This window comes from Lepidochelys kempii, chromosome 8 (genome assembly GCF_965140285.1).
Source record: "Lepidochelys kempii isolate rLepKem1 chromosome 8, rLepKem1.hap1, whole genome shotgun sequence".
Classification (NCBI taxonomy): Eukaryota; Metazoa; Chordata; order Testudines; family Cheloniidae; genus Lepidochelys; species Lepidochelys kempii.
This window is the reverse complement of record NC_136387.1, coordinates 31061178-31085439: the sequence shown is the minus strand read 5'-3', so window position 1 is coordinate 31085439 and position 24262 is coordinate 31061178. Positions and strand designations below refer to the sequence as shown.

At 39.0% G+C, this 24262-nt stretch overlaps 2 protein-coding genes across 3 annotated transcripts in view; one reads left to right on the top strand and one right to left on the bottom strand.

The window, feature by feature from the left end:
* The window catches only part of DOCK2 (dedicator of cytokinesis 2), a 501344-nt gene that overhangs the window by 254332 nt on the left and 222750 nt on the right, over positions 1-24262 (bottom strand). The gene's annotated exons all lie outside the window — the stretch shown is intronic.
* Positions 1-24262, top strand: part of INSYN2B (inhibitory synaptic factor family member 2B) — a 137155-nt gene that overhangs the window by 103708 nt on the left and 9185 nt on the right. Inside the window, exon 4 of one of the 2 annotated variants that reach the window (XM_073355962.2) lies at positions 19493-19649. In XM_073355962.2, the coding sequence (XP_073212063.2) occupies positions 19493-19649 (157 nt within the window). Of the gene's footprint in view, positions 1-19492; positions 20214-24262 lie in introns of those variants that run through there. The other variant, XM_073355964.2, reaches the window with a different exon arrangement.

Below are 24262 nucleotides of genomic sequence, written 5' to 3'. Positions count from 1 at the left end.
ACAGCCCCTTCTTATCCATGTGCCAGCTATAACATGTCCTAGTGGGTGGCTCCTAAATTTTAGTTGTTCTACTGCCTTACTCTGTGACCTCAGGCAAAATCATTTAAATTATCTAAGCCTCAGTTTTCCCATCTGCAAAATGGGAATGATCATACATAGTTATTTTGCAAGGGCATTCCCAGGATCAATTGATTAATGTAGTCAAACTAAGTTCTAAGCAGAATTAAATTACCGGGTAATAACAGAACCCACACTAAGCAAAAATAGAAAAAGCTATCTGACAGCTGGCAATTTAGAGTAGGTCTTCGAGATGCCAGAAAAGCCTTAAAACAAAAACTTCATTTCGCTAGTTTATATCGCAGTTTCCATTATTAGTTGCAACTAATTAAGCCACTGAACAACAAATTAAAACATGACAACACATGCTTTTTGAAATCTCTCTAATGGATAATGTGTCTTATTAAATTCCAGCTTCAGAATATTAAATAAATCAGTAATACGTAACCCTTGCATAGCCCCTCACTATAATAATTTTGACTTGGCCCATGTTGGTTCATCTTCAGCAATGCTGATCCCAGGGGCCTTATGTGTACTGTGGGTATGTCTACACTGGAATCGAACTGCAGCGGTGTTTAATTGCAGTGTAGATTTCTGGGCTCAGGCTGGTGCCTGGGCTCTAGGATCCAGCACGGTGGGAGAGTCTCAGAGCTCAGGCTGCAGGCCAAGCCGGAACATCTACAGCCAACTGTCCCCCAGTATGAGTCCCACTGGCCTGAGTCAGCTGGCACGGGCCAGCTGTGGGTGTCTAATTGCAATGTACACAAAATGTAAGAAATTATGGGTGGAAGATTTAGTTTTAAACATCTGAAAAATAAGGTATTGATATGGGCATTAATTAGAGAAGTGAGTACAGGGTAAATTTAGACTAAGGAGACTATGGGTATGTCTATACTACCTGCCGGATCGGCAGGCAGCTATCGATCCAGCGAGGGTCGATGTATCATGTCTAGTCTAGACACAATAAATCGACCCCCGAACACTCCCCCATCAACTCCGGTACTCCACCTTGGCAAGAGGTGCAGGAGGAGTCGATGGGGGAGCATCAGCAGTTGACTCACTGCAGTGAAGACACCGCAGTGAGTAAATCTAAGTATATCGACTTCAGCTACGTTACGTTATTCATGTAGCTGAAGTTGCATATCTTAGATTGATCCTCCCCGCCCAGTGGAGACCTGGCTTTTAAGATTGGTGTTTTCATGCTTGCCTTTTGCACTGCTCTTTTTTGAAAGGACATGAAACCTTCACTACAGGGACTTTGTGGCTAGCAAGGATAACACTAATTTACTCCATCCACCTACCAATTTACTCTCTTTTCTCTGCTCAAAATGAGGCAAAACCTGAGCTGTGAATTTGACCCTCTGAAAATACATTTCTGATGTATTTTGAAAATACTTTAAGACTTAAAAACAAAACAACAACAACAACAACAAAACTGTCTATACATACCAGTGAAGTATAGTGTTATGCTTCAAAACTGTCTGATGGCTCAAAGTTATTACAGAATGTGAATTTCTTTAAAAAGGTAGTTATGAAGAGAATGTGTATCCTGTAAGATTATCTACAGTACTTTAAAAATAAAATTATTGCCATGTATTTTTTCTAATGTGAACGTTGCTTACTGCAAGAATCTTCACTAAGTATTTTGTCTGTGATGTGTAGAACTTACTCCATATGTATAGATAAATATAACCTATAAACATAAAATAACTTCAATTATCTAAAAGATATAGACACAACCTTCAAATAAGAGATTTAATATCGCTCTCCCTTACCGAACACAATTTGTATTCTGTCTATTTTAAATATGAAATGAAAACAAACAAATAGGCTAGGCTGCCATAGGATTTCAAAGTAAGATATGAAAATGTAAAATGAATTTTCCTGAAAATGTGCACGTGAGTTTTGGCTTTTTGTTTGTTTTATGTGTCTACTACTATCACATATCAAGAAGCACAGAATAAGCCAGTTATTTTTGCTCAGTTCAACCATATGTAGTAGCAGCCTGGCTCTAACATTCATAAGTCAGGCAATTTTTATATCAATCCTCCATGTTTTATTGTAGCATTTTTCAAAATCTATTTTTATCTAGGAACTGAGTTAACAGCAGATTAACAATTCTCCAAATGAAATGCCTATCCTAGTAGGAAAAAATTAACTTTCACATGTTTCTTCTGTGCAAAACTCTTGATTCACAGGAGTAAGCATCCCTTAAAGCTAAGAAATATATTGTAGAGTTATTTTTGTTTAGCTTGCTGCTCATTGATTAGACCACTAGAGGATCTAGTCATTAATCAGAAAATTAAGTTTGAAAGGAATAAATATTTGGAAACAGCTATAGATACAATATAGAAAAAGAGCAAATCAATTAAATTAAGTACTTACAAATATTCCAAAGTTTGAAAATTTTGCATGACTACTAATCCATAAATTTAAGGAAATCAAATTTGTTAAAACCAGCACAAAGTGCAGGGTTTTAGTTTTGCTTTTTGTTTGTCTGTTTGGTTTTTTTTGTAAGAGCCAACTCTTCCCTGAAGTTAAAAACTCATTACAGCACAAAATATTTGCCTGCTGAGGGCTGAAAGTAGTACAGTTAATTACAGTTATTAGCATATTAAAATATCAGCATTATCGTGATGGTCAGCTTACATAATCAGCACGTCTTCAAGAATACTAATGTTTTCTATGCCAAATTGTACTACAAGGAAAATGAAAGTTCTCTCTCTTTTCTTTAATTCATTTATTTCCATTGCCACCAAGACCCAAAGGGCTAATCCAATAGCCATAGGTGCTCGTACATGAATTAAAACATTACATAGAAAAACAAACCCAGTCCAATGAGCTCAGCTCCTGAATTAAATGCAACCATACCATCAGAGCAGCTCAATGAATGAAGCCCCCATTCTACCTATGGTATATTCCTGCTACAGCTTCATCCCTCTCCAAACACGTAGGACACCCAACAAAAAATACTGCATTGAACATTAGCTTCTCGGACTACATTCCTTTCAATACGTCTTTTGTCATTGGATGTATTTTTAAACTATTCATTGTTTTCAGGACTGATCATCATGTAAGCTTCTCCAGTCCACTGTAGCAGAATTTAAACCTTGCTGTGTTGCAAAGACAGGCATGATGGTTTTGAAGTTATGTCATGTTTATTTATAGCCATAGCAAATCTGCAATTCTCTAAGGGCTAATCAAAATGCAGATGCGCTCTGGAAAGTGATGAACTTGCCAGTCAGATATGTGAAGAGTGGTGCCGATGGAAATTACACTGCATAAATAATGAACAAAACTTAATTAGAAGCATATTTCAGGGAAACCTTTCCCATCAGTTCAAAAAAATCTAGCATATTTCAGGGGCTGTAACTGCTCCAGAAACATTTACATTAGCTATTTAAAACAATCCTTTCAATAATACCTTTGATTTATTGGTTATGAATTGGATCTAAAAAATTCCACTGTTTTGCGCCATCTATGCACGTTGATACATGAGGCCTATTGATTAACACATTGCAGTAGGCTCAACCAATATCTTCACGGAATTATAAAAAGGTTGCCTTTAGTTCAAGAAATCTGATAGAACACTAATTTCATGCCCTTTTAACATCCCTCACTTTCTAGAATTGTTTATAATTTAATTTAAGTGTACTGCATATCCATAAACTCCCCAAATTCTCTTGATAACGTTTTCTGAAAAGCATTTCTATTACACAACAGTTTATAAATTCCACACACACAAATTCGGTATTGTATGCAGCGAGTAACTCATTTTTTAGTGTACCAAGCACACTGCTAAATTCATTGCTTATTCAATTGCAAAGTACTAGGACTCCTGATTACCAAATTGATATTTATCAGCTTCAAAATGCTTTACAGACAACTCATTAATCCTCAACAACTCTTCTGCAAGGCAGGAACATATTATCCCCGTGTGCACATGGGAAAGAGTTGCACAGAGAAGTCATGCAACTTGCCCAAGGCCACAGAGGAAGTCTAAGCACCATAGTTCAGGGCAACTGCACTTGTTTTCCCCCTCCGTGGTCCCCCAAGTGTACCCACACCAGGCTCCTGGCTTCTCAACTGTCACCTCCCTTGGGTGGAGACCTGCATCTCTCCTCCTCCCAACTGGGGTTTCTCCAGGCTGCACAGTTCCCTGCTTTCACAATGATATTCCCAGCAAGCCAGACTACCTAGAAGGCAAGTGTATGTGCTTTGCTTTCTCTTCAGAAGCTGTAAAAAGCATGATCGCCTGCAGGCATAATTTACAACACATCCCTTCCAAGCAAGTACAACAAGCATAACAAAGAAAACATATTAAAAACGATACAAGAACCTACAAATTAAAAATAATACAAGAACCTACATGCACACTAAAAAGCTTACCATATATATAACCCATCAGTCTCATGGTGCCTCAGTAAGCCGAAGTCCTTCCAAACCTTCCCAGAAAGGATTGGGTCCCACCCCCTCTTGGGCAGAAGATCCTATCTGTTTGCTGGATCAGAAAGAAGGTCCTGAGTCAGTTTAAACTCAGGCTATTTATTCAAAAGTCTTTTCTTTGTCTGATGGTTTCTGGAGAATCCAGTATATGTGAGTGTCTCCAGGTGGTGGTACTGGTCTTGAGTGAATTTGCCTGATCACCCTGCCCCCACAGAATTCCATACAATCCCTGGCCCACAATGATACATAAACTGAATATAGTAAGATCTCCCAAAGATATTGCAGAAAATTGCCATTTCCGTCACACTAAGATATTATCTCACCCACCTTGTCACACTAAAAAGAGTCCATTTGGTTCCCAATCCTATTACCATGCCTCTCTTATAAAAAGGGAAAAAAGTCTCAGACGTTGCTGAGCTCCAAGAATTTATGCAGGGCTCCTGGGCTCTATAGCACTGGAGGCTGTTCCCTATGCTGAAATAAGAGTAATCCTTCACCTGTAGCCATGAGAATGCAAAATTGGGCATTATGCAGTACAGCTCCTTCCTAAGGGCCAACTATGAGGCTCTCCCACACCTGATCATCTTACGCAACAAAGCAGCTCTTAGTAATTATGTTACAGATGCTTGCAGTGAGGAAGAGAGGGCAGTAGCAGAATGCCGGATCTTGTTTTTCCTTCTTTGTATTAGAGTAGTGACTACGTACCCCAACTATACATACAGTAAGAGAGAGTTCCTGCCCTGAACAGCTTCCAATATAGAGAGACAAAACAGATGGAAGGTGGGCATCTGTCCAATATCCTTCTCAAGGAGATATCTCATTGGGGGGGGGAGGAGAGGGGGGCGTTAGAGAAAAGCAATCAAAGCAGTCCAAAACTATTATACTCTCCTGGGATAACTTGCCTTTTCGAAAATCTGAAAGACCAACACCCCTATATCTTTCTGCGGTACAAACTATGCACACTATATGCAATCTGTAGGTACAATATGCATGTTTTACCCTTTTCAGTTGCTGACATATTGAGCCTCTGCTCAGTAAACCTTGCTTCACATATTAGTCTACTTTTCCCTTGGTGAACCTCACCTATCCTGGGTCTTCCCAAAGCAATACAATGAGTTACTGCCAGTGGAATGGCTTCCATTACATATGGTTGAGTGGTCCCCTGAATCCATCTGTGTAGCTCTTCTCAAGTCCATCCAAGTCATGATTATGTCGGTGATTATGTTGACTGGTACTGGGATAAAGAACCTTTCACCCCTACATTGCCAGTTCAATGTCAGCCCATCTCCACAGTGACCAGCAGTTGTTAACCTCTGATAACTACTAAACAGCCCATGTTAAATGATCCGAGGCTTTCAATCTAGATCCCAGGGGACAGGTGTCAACGTTACAAAACTTCACAACTGACACCAGTGGGCACTCTCAGCGTACTGAGGTCAAGTATTAGATAGAGACTGAATCACCCTCTTACTCCCAGAGAGAGTTTCTCCAGGAAGACACTCAGACACTTTGGCAGTGAGCAGAGGGCAGGAACATGAACAGCTGCTGCCCTTACTGTAACTGTTCTGTAAATAGAAATCTTCAGTCTCAGGACAATCAATGTCACCTACGAACAGCACTAAGCTCAGTTTTTTAAAATTAACTGCTCTGTTGACTAGTTCCTTGTCCCTTCTACATCATTTTACCTTCCTATCCTCATTTAACTAACTGCATATCACCACCTTTCCCTGAGAACCTTCCCTGTGTCCTCTATGGTTTTAGATAACCCAATGCTGTTTCTTCTCACCTACTCTATGTTTTTAATTTAAGATCATTCCTGAAAAGACAAAAAACAGACAGAAATATGAAAGGGGTGCAAGTAGCCACACAAAGTAGTCAGGGCGAGGATAGGCCACATGGTTAGTTCCAAATTTTTCTCTAGTTTTTTTTTATTTATGTTTAACCCCTACCTAACCATATTTTCATCATGATTCATTTGAACCCTATGTCTATTTCTATGTATATTTTTCACCTGATTTTCCAAAGCGATTAAGCAATCAGGCTCCTATCTAACCTCAAGTGAGAGTTAAGAGACTCAGCATCTTTCAAAACCAGAACCTTCTTCTGTTTCTGCTGATAATTAACACTAGCATTTCCTTTAATTAACCCTGGCATTCTATTTATTACATTTAACCCTAACCCTCTGGATTTTAACTCTTGCATTTTAATAACCACCATCTTTGGTGCTGATATATTGTCATTTCTGCTTACATGATGAAATACCACTGAGTTTACCAGTAAGTTTAAAAAAAAAAGATTTTTTTTGTACAGGAGAAGCGTTTTAAACAGGGAAAGTTACATCTATTTTACCAATTCAACTTAAATTAAACCTTATGCAACTTCTTCCCCAACTTGTCCTCAATGCAGCTTGACAGTCCAGATTTTACAAATGGGAGAATAGCTGATTCTGTAACTGAACATATCTCCTTCATGTAAGGTAAGCAACAAACTCAGAAGATCAGCATATACATGACATTGACCGTAAGCCCTTTATAAGGTTGCTTTAAATGGTTCAGAGACATACCAAAATGCCACAGTGAGATTAGTTTGGTTTCTTGCAGTACCCCCAAAATTATACATTCATACTTTAGAGTCTTTGCTTCTGTCTTCCAAAGTAAAACAAAATATTGTACATTTGTTATGTTTTTAAATAGATGATAAATTAACACTCCATGGACTGCAAATTGTGACAGCTTTTTCCTCCCAGCATCTCCAGGCTTCCTGGAACTCTAACTTAATATCACTTTTTTTTTTTTTAAGTTAACTATTCAGCTTTCTAGGTTGAATTTACGTTCCAGCATTGCATGCAACATTTCCAGGACACAAACTGCTTCTCATTAGACTGGCTCCTTCCCACATGAGACTCCTTGTGAGAGATTTAATTATTTTCCCTATCACACTTAACTATTTATACTTACACCAGCTGTTTCCCCTCATTAGCTTACAGGTCACCAAAGCAGCTTGAGAATGACACTATCAGATATGAGACTCTAGATCTTCTAGGACGCACATTAATTATATGTTTCACTAATTCCAGAGAAAGTTAATAAAATCTCTAATACAATATTCATTTTGTTTATTGAGATATAAAATAATAAAACGATGCCTATTCAAAGCTCGAGGCACTTTAACATAATTGACACCACAGTAAAATCCCAGCAACACTAAGTAATCATTTCAACAGGAACTCAGCCAGCCAGCCACCTACACAGCCACCTTTCCCCGCTTTCGTTGTTAATAATAAAAAGATACTTTCGGAGTGTTGGGTGACTACAGTAAAATCCTGTTTAATCAATGCTCCCCAGAGGTTGTACTGCCGTGTTCAGTACTCTCTGGGCTCTCCAAACCTGGAGTGGGCAAAGACAAGTTTACTAGCTTCCCCACAGCCAGCCAGCACCATGGAACAGGTTGTGCTCATGATAACCACCTCCTGCTCAGGAGTGAATAAGAAATGAGCGGATTAAGATGTTTACCACCTAGCAGCTGATAGGCTTTTTACAGTAGCATGGGGGGTGAGGGGGAGAGGGAGGATTTCAAACAACAGTCTACCTGCATATCTATCTTATCTATGACAGGTTTCAGAGTAACAGCCGTGTTAGTCTGTATTCGCAAAAAGAAAAGGAGTACTTGTGGCACCTTAGAGACTAACCAATTTTTTTGGTGCATCCGATGAAGTGAGCTGTAGCTCACGAAAGCTTATGCGCAAATAAATTGGTTAGTCTCTAAGGTGCCACAAGTACTCCTTTTCTTTTATCTTATCTATAGGCTTATCATCGCCCAATGATAGCCTGGGGAGGCCAAGCTTCTTCAGATACCCGGGCAGAGGTCTATATGGGTCTGAACATGCCTCTAGAAAGGGAAAGGGTCACTTTTTATCCAGCCAGAGGTTCTCTGTCTTCTTAGTTCTCAGGCTTTGGCTGTGCTTGTTAAAAACCTGTTCAGTGGCCTGTGCAGTGGGTCAAGCCCCACTCCCCAAAGCCAGTGGCCCTCCCATTGTCTCACAATCTTCAAGCATTTGCTGAGAGGCGTCTTATCTTGAGCCATTATAAGCTTCCTACATTTGTTTCCTAATAGCTCACTATTAAACTACATCAACATGCAGTAAACATCCCAATAGCCTGCTGAACACAGAGTATTCATAAAGTTATTTTACAGAGCAGCTCGATATCAGTCACACACTGTTTATTCAAGGGTTTCATGTCATTTCTGCTCCATCACACCCGAGTTCTTCACATTTCAGGATTTGCACATTCATCAGGCTAGACTGACTAATGGCCAGATTAAGTATAGGAATCCCAGTCTTTTTAATTAAAGAGCAACTCATACAGTGTTGACTTACATTGTAAAATCCTTGTACTTAATGATAGTTTGAATTGTCTCAGAGATATGATCATGAAGTAACAGACACCAGCATCCTTTCAATTATTAAAGCACTAACTCAGCAGATTATGCATTACAAAAACAGTCAGTATATACCACTGGTAATGCACTGGTAATTGCCGTGTGGTTGCATTGGTTCCAGGATATTAGAGAGAGAAAATGAATTGGACCAACTTCTGTGGGTGAAAGAGACAAGATTTCGAGCTTATACAGAGATTTCAGTAAGGCATTTGATACAGTTCCACATGGGGAATTATTAGCTAAATCGGAGAAGGATGGGGATTAATATGAGAATTGAAAGGTAGATAAGGAAATGGTTAAACAGGAAACTACAATAGGTCATACTGAAAGGTGAACTGGAGGGAGGTTACTAGTGGAGTTCCTCAGGGATCAGTCTTGGGACCAATCTTATTTAACATTTTTATTACTGATCTTGGCACAAACAGTGGGAGTGCGCTAATAACATTTGCGGATGACACAAAGCTCGGCGGTATTGCCAATACAGAGGAGGACCAGAATATAATACAAGATGATCTGGATAACCTTGTAAGCTAGAGTAATAGAAATGGGATGAAATTTAATAGTGCAGTGTACAAGGTTATGCATTTAGGGCTAATAACAAGACTTTTTGCTGTAAGCTGGGGACATATCAGTTGGAAGTGACAGAGGAAGAGAAAGACCTGGGTGCATTGCTTGATCACAGGATAACTAAGAGCTGCCAATGTGATTCGGCCATGAGAAAGGCTAATGGAGTCCTAGCATGCATCAGACAAGGTATTTCTAATAGGGAAGTGTTAGTACCATTAGACAAAGCACTGGTGAGATCTCATCTGAAATACTGTGTGCAGATGAATTTAAACTAGAACTGGTGCAGAGAAGAGCTACTAGGAAGGGAAAACCTACCTTATGAGAGGAGATTCAAAGAGCTTGGAGATATGATTGCTCTCTATAAATACATCAGAGGGATAAATACCAGGGAGGGAGAGGAGTTACTTAAGTTAAGCACCAATGTGGACACAAGAACAAATAGATACAAACTGGCCATCAACAAGTTTAGGCTTCAAATTAGATGAAGGTTTCTAACCATCGGAGAAGTGAAGTTCTGGAACAGCCTTCCAAGAAGAGCATTGGGGGCAAAAAAACCTAACTGGCTTCAAGACTGAGTTTGATAAGTTTATGGAGGTGATAGTATGATGAGACTGCCTACTCCTTCCTTACTGCATGTAGCTGATCTGCAACTGCTAGCAACAAATGTCTCCAATGGCTGGTGATGGGACACTAGATGGGGAGAGCCAAGAGTTACTACAGAGAATTCTCTCTCAGGTATCTGTCTGGTGGGTCTTGCCCACATGCTCAGGGTCAGGAAAGAATTGTCCCCTGGGTCAGATTGGCAAAGACTCTGGGTGTTTTTCACCTTCCTCTTGCAGGTTTAAACTAGTGTAAATGGTGGATTTTCAGTAATTTGAAGTCTTTAAATCATTATTTGAGGACTCCAGTAACTCAGTCAGAGGTTAGGGGTCTATTACAGGAGTGGGTGGGTGAGGTTCTGTGTCCTGCAATGTGCAGGTGGTCAGACTATAAGATCAGAAGGGACCATCACGATCCTCAAGTCTGTGAACTCTTCTTCAGGTCTGGGAAAGGTATTCCAAGGTACAGAACTCCTGTCAGCATTTATAGGAGTTGTGTGGAAATCACTGAAACAGAATAATACACTAACTCACATTTGCAGAGTGACAATAGCTGAAGGGAATACAGTTTCTTTACACCTATGCTCAACTAAATACAGTACTTTGTCAAATGTGTCAGAATTGACTGACATGTTTTATTTGGATTAATACATTACTTTGAACTAAAAAATAATCTGTTTCATTGTCATATTTATGGGTTTCAGAGTAGCTGCCGTGTTAGTCTGTATTCGCAAAAAGAAAAGGCACCTTAGAGACTAACAAATTTATTTAGTCTCTAAGGTGCCACAATTACTCCTTTTCTTTTTGTCATATTTATGTTCTTCTGTAATAGGCTATTCACTTGGCATCCAAAGCTAAGTCAAGTCACATTACATATTCTAAATTATATAAATCCTGTGGACTTTAATAGGATTCATCCAGCTGAATTTGCTGCATAGCATTCGAAAATTGCAAGGGTCAAAAGTTTCCATAGAAACAAAAACAACATCTATTTTTCTCTTGGTTCTATTAGTGAGAAGGGAGACTACACCTTAAAACTTGTAATTACACTTAGTATAGACAGGGGAGAATTTGCTATTTAAGTTTCCAAATTAAAGAAGGATATTGATAGTGGATTGATCAAGATGCGCAAACTGAAGGTCTGAAAAAAGCTGACAGGTTGGTTTTGGTTTATTCTCTCACACAGAAAGCTACACATTTTGTATGTTTTAGACCCAGCTGAACATATATGACATTTGGATACAGTTTATAGGTACTCCAGGTACAAATGTTTTCAAAGAAAGTTTTCCACTGCAGAATCTTACAGAATCTACAGTTCCTCACTGTGAGGCCTTTTAGTTTTCAGCTTCACTGCCAAATATCTCAGCTGAAAAGGAATCAGGATTTTCTTTTTCTAGATTAAATTTCACCCACAGAAAGTGGCTGAGACACCCTGCATTTTATGATACTTGAAGGACACTTGAAATCAGAACTCTGGATATTCATAGGTGACCCCCAGCAATTGCCTCCGTCAGCAATAGTAGTTTCGGTAGCTTACTTGCCTTGGTATAGTCATTATTAGAATGGACAACCAACAAATTCTGAAGCATGTTTACAGAGAAAAGCCACTGCACGATCGGTGATCATATGGATATTGTTTGAGCAAGACTCCAGGAGGCATTTTATAGGCATTGCCAGCAGTGACTACAGGACATAAGATGGTTTGATTTATCAGTAATACGGATGTATTATTGAGAACTAACCTTGAGAGGCTTTAAGTCATCATCAGTCACTATTTCCTGGCACGTATAGCCTACTTTGAAGATAATGTCCCTACCCATCGAGCCCTGGAGATTAGACTTGAGGTCTGGAAGGGACATTGCCCACCCATGGACTGGCGGCAGCCATGCGGTCATCTGCAATTAATCTGGCTGCCCCAGATCAGTAATAGTCCTGTGGAGCTTTTAGATGCCTGAAATAAAGCTGTACAGTGTGGCCAGGGACATTTGGCACTATGGACCACTGCTGCCAAAGCATGCTATTGTTGCCAGCGACACACTCAGACAATGAAGTGTTTATGATCCTGTGTTTGATCACGAAGAGCGGGAAGTTAAAATAGGGAAAAGTAGCACCAGCAGGTGAGATAGAATGACCAGAAATGAAGGATGGTGGATGACTATGAATAAAGAACATGCAGAAGACTTCACGTAGTTTATGTATCAATTTATATATAAAAGTATTTGTTTAAGGGATCCATTTAAATTCCAATATAGAAATTGTCATTTTTGTCTCTTTATACTGGATATACTCAGAATGAGAATACTTTATGTGATAAACAAGCTGTTTGAGGACTCATTTTTATGGTTATTAATCATGCATGACAGTGGGAAGAAGTCTAGGTATTTTACTTATGTTTATGCTTAATTCCCAAGTGACCAGTGGATCATAATATCTTATTAAGAAATGTGCATCCTTTCTGAAACCTGCAATGGAGTGTAAAATTTTTAGTTAAGATGTAGCCAGATTGCACTTGCAACTTGTTTCTGTCTGTTCAGGAAAGAGGGAATGCAAATCTTTATAATCTACATACTCTGCAGACTTAGTATTTATTATTCTGAGAGGAGCTGGTAGTTCTGTCTATGGTTAAGGTTGCCCGACAATTCCATAAGAAGACTGCTTATAAAATTCTGGCAAAGTTTAATTGTTTGGGTGGAAATTTTCCATGCCAGATATCTGCCTCAGGTGTTTGTGGAAAGGTTCAGCTAAAATGGTTCAGCCATTTTCAAGAACTAGATTAGGGGGAAAATGTTGTTTTGCCCATGTTAAAACAATTCTTACAACTATTTCATCAAGTAACTCTAACACCTCCCTGCTTTAGATTAGGGAATTGAAATTTGGCAGGGGGGTCAACCCGGCTTGCGCAAATGGGCCTTTTGCTGTTTTCTGAAAATTCACCCAAATTCACCTAAATTACAAGTCTGGAAAATTCTTAATTCACACATGCTCAATAGAATTGTTAGAATTAGGCAACTAAATTCTTCAGAGATTCCCTCTGCACCGAGCATGTAACAGCCCAGAGTTGCAAGGGGCTGATCAAGACTTGACCTGCAATTGGTCAGCCTGAATGCTGGGAGATGCTGTGGTGCTGGGCAACAGAAATGACATCAGTGAGACAGTTGCTCCTACGGAAACTCTATTTTATGCAAACTCTGATAAGATGGCAGAATTTACCTCTTGCTCATTCCTCTTGGCTTGGTATGTTCCCTCCTAGAGGTTGATCTGATTCTGTGATAAATTCTGTGGTAACTCCAAACAAGTTGAGATTATTGTGAAATTCACCATATCATTACACGATAGCCTGTGGTACACAATGCCTTGAGATTAACTCAAGAACTTAAGGTACACCTGCTAATCTTCTTGGTTTTCAAATTACAGTCCAGATTGGTCACAGAAGGAAATTTGTTAATGATTGCTCTAAAAACAATATATGTAAGTGGTTTGATGATTTCATGTTCTTCCAGGAGAAGTGTACCAAATTACATCAACATCAGTGATAGTGTGGCTTACAAAAGCATGACTAAACTCCTCTGGAACTTCTGTGGTCCTTTCTAATTAAGATAGCTTTTCCTTTCATTTTTTTCCTGTGAAAGATAACTGAGGGCCTGCTCCTACACACTGTACACACATGAATAATCCCATTAATGTAGCCTGAACCCATGACTTATATAAACAGACATGTTGAAGTCAATTGGCCTACTAGCATAAATAAAGGTTATTCACGTGAATAAAGGTTGCAGAATTAGACTTGGCTACAGAGCATATTTTATATCAAGTGTTTTTTTCGTGGGGGGAAGGGGTCAGGCACTAGATGTTCTTCAGTAGGTTTGCTTGTGTCATACTATGCAACATTCCCCCCCTCCCCAGATCTCTCCAGTACATGTCAAAATGTACATTATGAAATATTTAGTTCCCACAGTGCTGTTCTTCCCACTCACCTCCTCTACTGAATCAGCCACTGAGTGTTTCAACTCTGCACTATCCATCACCTTTGACTTTCACTCTTTTCTACATCTTCCAGGACCATCCCATCAAAACCCTATCCTTGGCCCACCACCAATATCCATGTCTGTGCCCATGACACAGAGTGGCCCTAGAGGGATCAAGTCCCATGAGAACACTGGCTTCCTCCACCACAATTTTATTCTCTCCTCCAACATTTCTACCATATTCCTAATCAAGCAGCTCTATTTTTCCCACCTCAGTGACCCATGTGACCACAATCTCATTCATCTATTCACCATTTCTGACTCGTTGCTACTACTTCCACCACCCACACCTTCTTCATGAAACCTCCACGCCGCACTCTCTCTGTCACTGCTGACATCACAACCATCTTCTCCAGCGCCTAGACCCAAAATCTGGATACTATGTTAAACTCTTCCTTCTCCAGATCTGGTACATTTTTTATATTAGCTGGGTGGACCACGGTTTTGGGCACCCCTCTGCAGGGCTCCGAAGCAGCTGCTAGATATTCACTCAAAGTTGTCTCTCTCTATATATATAGTTACAGGAATCCTCCAGGACTAACTACAAAGATTTCATCAAAGGAGGACTAAACAGAGACTCTGTCTTCACTATAGCCAACCACTGAGACACTAAGCACCCCTGTATTCACATCATGCACACTATAGTAATACTCTTGGTACAAAATATGCCTTGTGAGGTATCATTTAAAAACCACTCACTGATCATTAATATTTGTGTATGATGTATGCACAGGCTGTGTATAAAAAGTTATAATATATGCTGGAATTTTAACTAAAGTGTGTTTAAACCAGGCATATCAGGGGAATCAGAATAATAGAATATCAGGGTTGGAAGGGAGCTCAGAAGGGTCATCTAGTCCAATCCCCTGCTCAAAGCAGGACCAATCCCCAACTAAATCATCCTAGCCAGGGCTTTGTCAAGCCTGACCTTAAAAACCTCTGAGGAAGGAAATTTCACCACCTTCCTAGGTAACCCATTCCACTGCTTCACCACCCTCCAAGTGAAAAAGTTTTTCCTAATATCCAACCTAACCCTCCCGCACTGCAAATTGAGACCATAACTCCTTGTTCTGTCATCTAGTACCACTGAGAACAGTCTAGAGCCATCCTCTTTGGAACCCCCTTTCAGGTAGTTGAAAGCAGCTATCAAATCCCCCCTCATTCTTCTCTTCTGCAGACTAAATAATCCCAGTTCCCTCAGCCTCTCCTCATAAGTCATGTGCTCCAGCCCTCTAATCATTTTTGTTGCCCTTTGCTGGACTCTTTCCAATTTTTCCACAACCTTCTCGTAGTGTGGGGCCCAAAACTGGACACAGTACTCCAGATGAGGCCTCACCCGTGTCGAATAGAGGGGAATAATCACGTCCCTGGATCAGCTGGCAATGCTCCTAATTATACAGCCAAAATGCTGTTAGCCTTCTTGGCAACAAGGGCACACTGTTGACTCATATCCAGCTTCTCGTCCACTGTAACCCCTAGGTCCTTTTCTGCAGAACTGCTGCCGAGCCATTCGGTCCCTAGTCTGTAGCCGTGCATGGGATTCTTCCATCCTAAGTGCAGGACTCTGCACTTGTCCTTGTTGAACCTCATCAGATTTCTTTTGGCCCAATCCTCTAATTTGTCTAGGTCCCTCTGTATCCTATCTCTACTCTCCAGTGTATCTCCCAGTTTAGTGTCATCTGCAAACTTGTTGAGGGTACAATCCACTCCATCCTCCAGCTTAATGAAGATATTGATCAAAACCAGCTCGAGGACCAACCCTCGGGGCACTCCACTTGATACTAGCTGCCAACTAGACATGGAGCCATTGATCACTACCCATTGAGCCCAATGATCTAGCCAGCTTTCTATCGACCTTATAAAGCTGGTAAATCTTGGAAGTTGGTAAAGAGGTCTGCCTTAGACAAAGGAATGTGTATTTGATTCTCTGACCAGCCCTATCTCCAGGCAAAGACAATGAAGGTCCATTTTTACTTATTAGGAGGGGAGGGGGAACAAATTAATCTAACACTCAGGGAAAGAAAGGTCATGGAGCTTCCTTCATCACTAGGCTCCATGTCACCTTCCTCACAGCTTGAATAAACTTTCCTTTGACGGGTAACCCTCAAAAGAATCCATTTTAAAGGTTTACTGGTCAAGAAAGATAAGGGGCTTGAACCTTAAGCAATAGGCAATTGAATCAATATTACTGTATTATAAAGGTGTATAGAGTGAGGTCTTTTCACTATTATTTTGAAATGTAGTATTAACACTATATGACGGGTCGGCAACCTTTCAGAAGTGGTGTGCCGACCCTTCATTTATTCACTCTAATTTAAGGTTTCACGTGCCAGTGATACATTTTAACATTTTTAGAAGGTCTCTTTCTATAAGTCTATAATATATAACTAATCTATTGTTGTATGTAAAGTAAATAAGGTTTTTAAAATATTTAAGAAGCTTCATTTAAAATTAAATTAAAATGCAGAGCCCCCCGGACCAGTGGCCAGGCAGTATGAGTGCCACTGAAAATCATCTTGCATGCCATAGGCTGCCTACCCCTGCTATATGAGGAAATATGATACTTAATGGCATTGTGCTTCCAGTCTGTGACCAAACAAGGGAGAAACAGGCTTTCCCCCAAACAGGAGGGAAGGCAGCTATCTGCCTGTCTACAAAGAAATTAAGCCAAGTGTGACCAGTAACAATGGAAGCTCTATTTACAAAGAAATCAGCAGGGGAATGGCAACCCATAGGAAGGGAAAAACAGCAAGAGATAATCCTGCCTCTTTAAACAGCCATTAATGGTGGAAAAATATAAGCAAAGACAGAAGCTATCTTTGGCACTCATCACTACACAGTCAAAAGTGAAGACAGCTCTTGCAAACCGAGAAAGATGGGTCCTTCAACCAAGCAGGGGGGTTTGAAGTCTTTGGAAACTGAGTATAGGTGAGAAACCATCTTGAACAAAGCCTGTACACCTTGCTAGATTAAGTTTTAGACTTTTTGATGTTTTCACTTTTAATTGCTTGTAACCCTAACTTTATTCCTTTTACTTGACATCACTTAACCTGTGTCCTATTATCAATTAATTTTTTTTTTATTTTAAACCAACTCATGTAAATATAAGGATGTATTTACCCCAGTTAATAAGATGTGGTGTTCTTTGTGTGTCTTTAGAGGAACAAAAGAACTTTATTATTTCCCTGAACTCTCCAGGAGAGGGCTGGACATTGCAAAGCACGTGGTTCTTGGAAAATTTGGGAATGGGAATATGTTGGGATCTCCTTGCTGGTTGTAACCAAGGCTGATGGAAGACAGGGTGGGGCTGTAGACAAGCTGCTGGGGTCAGAGCTGCTGAACCAGGGCTGTCTAGCACACAGACACTTGAGAGTGTGACCTGCATGCTTGTGGGCTCATTGTGAACATCCCCGGGAGCTTCAGTAGCAAGGCATTGTAAGGCACCCATGATTACAGGGCAATTTCGCAAAAGATTGTAAGTCATCTTCTCTGACTTCCCCAACATCCATATTGTTCCCACTCCTGACCATTCAAAGAGGAACTAATGAAATAATCTGTCTCTTGTGGTTTGGACCATTAGATTTTCCAAAATGCCCATTTTAGTCCTTCCACTAGCTCCTCCTCTTCTCCTGCAGCAAGTGCAGTCTTCTTGTCCTCAGTTTTAATGCATCCACTGCTATGCCACTCTCTTACTCACTCTTGTGCCTTTTTGCATATCCTCATCCCCCACTCCCTCAACGCTACCAATGATACCAGCATTGACTCTACATCCAGTACTCCCTACCAGGATGCGTGTGTTTTCTTTTGTACTCCCTATGTGAAACAAACATCTTTCCTGAACTAGTCTGCAAGGCCACTACACTGTACTCATTCAAATTCTTCCTCAAGACCCTCTGCTAACTTGACATTTACAGGTAATTCCCAGTCAGGAATAGCCGAGACATACACCCACAAATAGATTTTAACTGGTTTTGAACCACAAACTAACTCACACTGACTACAGAAACCTCATCCTCATTCTCCTTCCCCTCTGATTTTAGGAACATTCATTTGTTGTGTTTGGTCTTTAGATTTTAATGTAAACACTTCATGGCAGAAACCACGTCATGTAATTTATTTATTTTTTAATAACACTTAGCATGATAGAACCTTGATCATGACTGAGGCCTTTTGGAGGTACTGTTGTATTAACTCAACCAACTGAGGATAAAACAGGTTATTTTGAGTCTTTTCATGAATATTTAGTATGCTGCTCATTAATTTTAACATATGGCATTTGTGTTCAAGACAACCAGCACTAATGGTTACTCTTATTTACCAATGAATAGGGTAAGAAAAAACGTCAGTCAGGAAATGACTTATTTAGAAAAGTATAGTAAACTTGAAGCAATTCTGTATTATGGTTAAGCTGTTTACTATTAATGCACGTAGGTGACCCTTGACATCTTCATCAATAATAATGCAGCCCAATGAGGCAGAATCACTGAAGACAAGTGACACCACTCACAGGAGCAAGAACACATTTTCTATTAAAGAAAAAAACACCATTAGAAAACTTAACTCGCTGACAGTTTAAACAGGCTTTTATGTGACAATTCATTTTACACGGTAATAAAAAAGTAATCAGCATTAGCAACCTTTCCATACTATGGAACATGTGGGCTACCACAAATAGCATACTTAAGATTAATTGTATGGGTCAATTTCATTATTATGGTCATTTTTAAATTGTTCTAGGAAAATGTTTTTATATATATATATATATATATATATATATATATATATATATATATATATATATATATATATATATATATATATATATATATATATATATATACATACACACACACACACACACACGGATTCACAAACACATAGATAAATGTATCTACCTATGGTAGGCAAATTTGCTTTCTTTTTTGTTCATATAATCTGAGAAGGAAAACAAAAATGGGTGAATGAAGCAGCGTATGCATGAACAGTTATTGGAATTAAGTAAAATGTTGCCTAATCGTATTGCATAAGACCTCCCAGCTGTGATTGCTTGATCCTGGTTTGGTTTTTAGAGACATTCCTATTTGTGCATTTACTTAATTTCTGAATGAATGACTTTGGGCACAATCCCACAACCTTCACCTCCTGTGAGTAAAGATGACTCCCTGTAGTAATAATTGCCACACAGGACCTCCTCATAACAGCACAGCCTACAACTGTTTGCATTTGAGTCAGCCTCTATTATGTCAACTCTGAAAGAGGAAACATTATTTGCAGCAGTCTAAAAATATTTTCCATATTTCTCTCCTTGTAGTTGGTAACTAACAACTTACTAACTTATTTTTCTCATGTATTCTATAGTGTGGAATATGACTTCAGACAACAAGAAGGCAGATTTAATCAGGTTTTGAAAACACTGGATCAAGTGGAGAAAACTCCTGCCATGGCTCCAGCCCCCAAATTACCACCTGACCATCCAATTCCTGAGAAACAGGAATTAAGACGAAAAACAAAAAAGGTGAAAAAGAAATGCTTCTGGTGGATGTGAATGTCTTTTAGCTGACTACAGAATTGAAGGGCAATATTTCAGAAGACACTGAAACATATATCCAGAGGCTTTAATATGTACAACTATGAAATCAACAGGAAATTAAAAAATTAAAAAAAGAAGTTATTTGAAAACTCAGAAGCTTGGAATAGAATTTGCTCATTTAACAAGCTCAGTGAATAAAGACACGAGTATTTTGAAACGGGATGCAATCTATCTTTTTGTTTCAAAAAGACGTCTCATATGCTTTGTAAAGGCAAAATTTTTACTTTCAAATAATACGGAGGTTGTGATTTAAATTGATAAAAACAAGGGTACTCAAAGTAAAGGAAGCTGCTCCCATATGCTTTCCTACATCATGCTTAGTTTCAAACAAAATGGCCTAAAAGTCATTCCCTGATCTTGTCCCCAATGGTGCAACCAAAAACTGTGGGGTGGGACACAGATTTTCAGAAAACTTCCTCTCCAAGAGAGACAATCCATTAAAGTTAGAGTTAAAAAATTATAGGACCCAAGACTGGAAACTATTCCTTTTTTTTGTTGGTGTTATTCAGAAACTATTATTTTGCTAACAGAAAAGGAGTACTTGTGGCACCTTAGAGACTAACCAATTTATTTGAGCATAAGCTTTCATGAGCTACAGCTCACTTCATGAATTGAGCTGTAGCTCACGAAAGCTTATGCTCAAATAAATTAGTTAGTCTCTAAGGTGCGACAAGTACTCCTTTTCTTTTTGCGAATACAGACTAACACGGCTGTTACTCTGAAACCTATTATTTTGCTGTAGCTGGGGGTGGGGAGAGTCATATTTATTAACACCCTTTCCTAAAAAGCAATAGCTTTAAAAAACATCTCTATCTCTGTTTGTATCATTGTGCATCTAAGATCCTTCACACTACATCAAAATGCCCCAACACATGCCTCTTTGATCCAACAAAACATACTCACAGCAACTCAGAGGGTGTCAAACCAGTAATACATTTTGATGTTCTGATGTCAATACAGATTAATGCATTAAATGTTAAGAGAAATTAATGTAGAGCAGATTTCAACTTAGCTATTTTTGAAAATTTAGAAAAATAGCTGTCACAACTGGTCAAAATGAGATATAAAAATTAAACCTCTTTTTCCCCCAAGAAAAATAGAATTGTGCACTGTTTTCCATGCAAAAATGTTTAGAAAAAGGGGGAAAGTTTCAGCAGAGTAAATTTAATAGCCAAGCATTAAAGCCTTGACAGTACTATAGGTGACAAAGCATAAGGCAGTCCCACTCTGAAAGAGACTTTAATATACTAACATTCTTATTCATCAGATTTATTCCCGGGGGATATAGTCTTATTACTTGAGTAAAACAAACGAGCACTTTTGTCACTACTTTTACATTAGTGTGTAATGCTAAGAAAGAGGACAAGTTAGCTTTTGTTCATTGTTGTACATCAGCAAAACCATTTAATAAGTTCCAGGTATTAAGGACAATCAATTATAACTGTACAAACCCACTGAAGGTAATAAAATTGCACAGGAGTCATTAAGGCAGAACCATAGCACAACAGGGCTTGCTTAGGCGTAACTGGTCTTTGTTTAGACATGAGGAGGCATGGAAAGTAAAGAAATTAGCATGACTCATCTGAGTGAGAGTTTTCAGGACTGGGAATTAGAAAGAATTAAACACATTAGATATGAAAGTCACTGAGGGCCAGTGAACCTACAATGCCATTCATGGTAACCTTTTTCAGAGGAAAACCTCCCTTTAAATACTTGTAGCAAAACTGTGACCTAGTTATACCCATAAGCCCCCTTCAATAAGTAGGGTCAGAATTTAGCCCTTGTTAGAGCACACCACTATGGCACCCATATCAATACACATTTTATATACTGGCATGCCTACAGTATTCTTCCATACTGACTGTGTATCAGTGTGTCTCTATAACAGAGATACAGAAGGGTCTATTTATGTACAATAGCATTCCTTCTATCCAACTAGTTCTGAACGCTGAGTGTCTCATGGTAAAGGGACATCTTTACAACAACTCTGCAGGCTAAAAATTGCTCTCCCACTCTACCGTTTTCATGGCTCTTAGCACCTTTGGTGGGAGGTCATTAGCTTTTAGCTATCACCAGTCCTATATTCCACTCCCAAAGCTTTTTTTCTTTTCTTTACCAACATAAAATGAGAAAGCAGCCCTTCTACTAGGGAATTAACTATTCACTTGTCATCCCTTCAGGATGTGTTTCAATCTTCATTAAGTTTTTCTTTAAAATGTGCATTTTTAAAAAATAAACACACAGTACCATGGTGAATGATCTGCTTCTTACCTTGGCCAGGGGGCTCTTTGCACCTGCAGCAGTTCCTATTGCAGCCTGCTGCTGAGGGAGAGAATGCACCAATTTCCTTCCCAGTTTCATTCAAGCACAGTCCACACTTGCCCATTTAAGAGGTATGGTGTGATCATCACAGAACTTAACATAAAAGCGACAAAGTTCAGCTCACACCTTCTCCTCAGGCTTGGTTGCTCCTAGGGTTCCCTACCTAATGATCTCTCATCCCATAGATAACTCTCTTTCTAAACAATCACTCCCATCTCCATTATATGAGGATGGGATAAAGCACCAATTGCCTCGGTGAGTGAACAGCAGCCACTTCACCCTTTCCTAGCAGTATCAAAACCCGTTTACAGGGGGTGCTAGCACTGCCAGCCTGTGGTGGGGTTCTCTCTGTCATCCTTCTAGACTTGATTAGTGTTTTCTGCACTCAATCTGGGTGTACAGAAGAAGTTAAGGTTAAGTATATGAAGTTAACCCCTTTAATTCCACACCTGTCTCAAGCACAGCTTGACTACAATTCACAGTAAAAGAAGGAAGAAATCATGTAATTGTACATATCACACAGAAAAAATTATAGCTGCAGAACTAAGCTTCTCTTGCACTCAAGAATTTAGCAGGCATCATACTTGTGCATGAAATTGCACAATACTGCATGTGTACAGCTACTGTACACAAACTTCTACATAGTCCATTCTTCATACAATTTCTTTGGAAAATTATGTATTCAGCTCCTACATTGCAATAGTATTACATAGCATTACACTCAAAAGGGTGATTTCTATTAAAGAGAACACGCTGTAAAAGTATGTCAGGCAGAGATATATCAGCGACGTCTGATGTTACAGAGAAAGCTAATGAGATATAAAGTCACTCAAATTGCTCCTTTACTATTTTCTCTGTTTTATTTGCCTGAACGTAGAAATTGACAACATAAAGCAAACATATCACCAGGTATAAATAGAGGATCTACTATATTTAGATCCTCCAGTGGGCATACGTGACACAACCACAACAAAAAGTGGTGCGTGACATTCCATTACAATGCATCAAATAGGAAAAGGGAGAACAGGTGGCTCCAGAGACACACTGCTCAGTTGTGTAACATCAGGATTAGACTACAAATATATAGATTTGTAGATAACAAAACTATTAATGTTGGACAGAAAAGATTCTATACCATAACAGTCTACTGTGTAGTGTTCCAAAGTAGCTCCAATAAGAGGAGTAGAATACACACACACACACAGAATGATCCCATTTGATAACATTGGTATACAAAAATAAAGTAGGCTGTTACGAAAAATGTGACATTTATGTGAGAAATACACCAAGCTCTTTGTAAAATACTGTACAGCATATGGCATTATATATACCAAAATTACTGTACTTGAAGTTACTCTTTCAATTTCTTTTTTAAAAGAACAAAACAAAATGAATAGAGTCCTGAATCTGGTATGACATAGGTTACAAAGGTTACAAAGCTATTTTTTTCCTGTAGTTCTATAACAAATATAATTGTCCTATCAACAGTCACAAGACTCGGGAATTATGCTACTGCAAATACAGAGCACCTTCCTAATAAAATGTAATAATCAAATGTAATGTTTTGTAAATTTCTAGACTGTTTTAATGGGATATTATCTTTTGCAATAAACTGACTTATTTTTCTTTGGTTTCAAGATTCAATTAATAAACATTTAGGGGAAATACAGAGGAAATGAAAGATTGCTCTTGGGAAAAGAGGAAGGATGGGGTCATGCACAGTATATTTATGGATTCATGTTCATTAGATTCTCTAGGTCAGTGGTTCTCAACTAGGGGTATCTGTACCCCTGGGAGTGCACAGTGGTCTTCTGGGGGTACATCAACTCATCTAGATATTTGCCTAGTTTTACAACAGGCTACATAAAAAGCACCAGCGGAGTCAGTACGAACTAAAATTTCACATAGACAATGACTTGTTTATACTGCTCTATCTACTATACACTGAAATGTAAGTACAATATTTATATTCCAACTGATTTATTTTATAATTATAATGTAAAACTGAGTAAGTCAGCATTTTTTCAGTAATAGTGTGCTGTGACACATTTGTATTTTTAGGTCTGATTTTGTAAGCAAGTAGTTTTTAAGTGAGGTGAAACTTGGGGTACACAAGACAAATCAGACTCCTGAAAGGTGTATAGTCTGGAAAGGTTGAGAACCGCTGCTCTAGGTAGAGAAGGAGAATTTCAGCTATCAGTGGTTTATTGGACTGG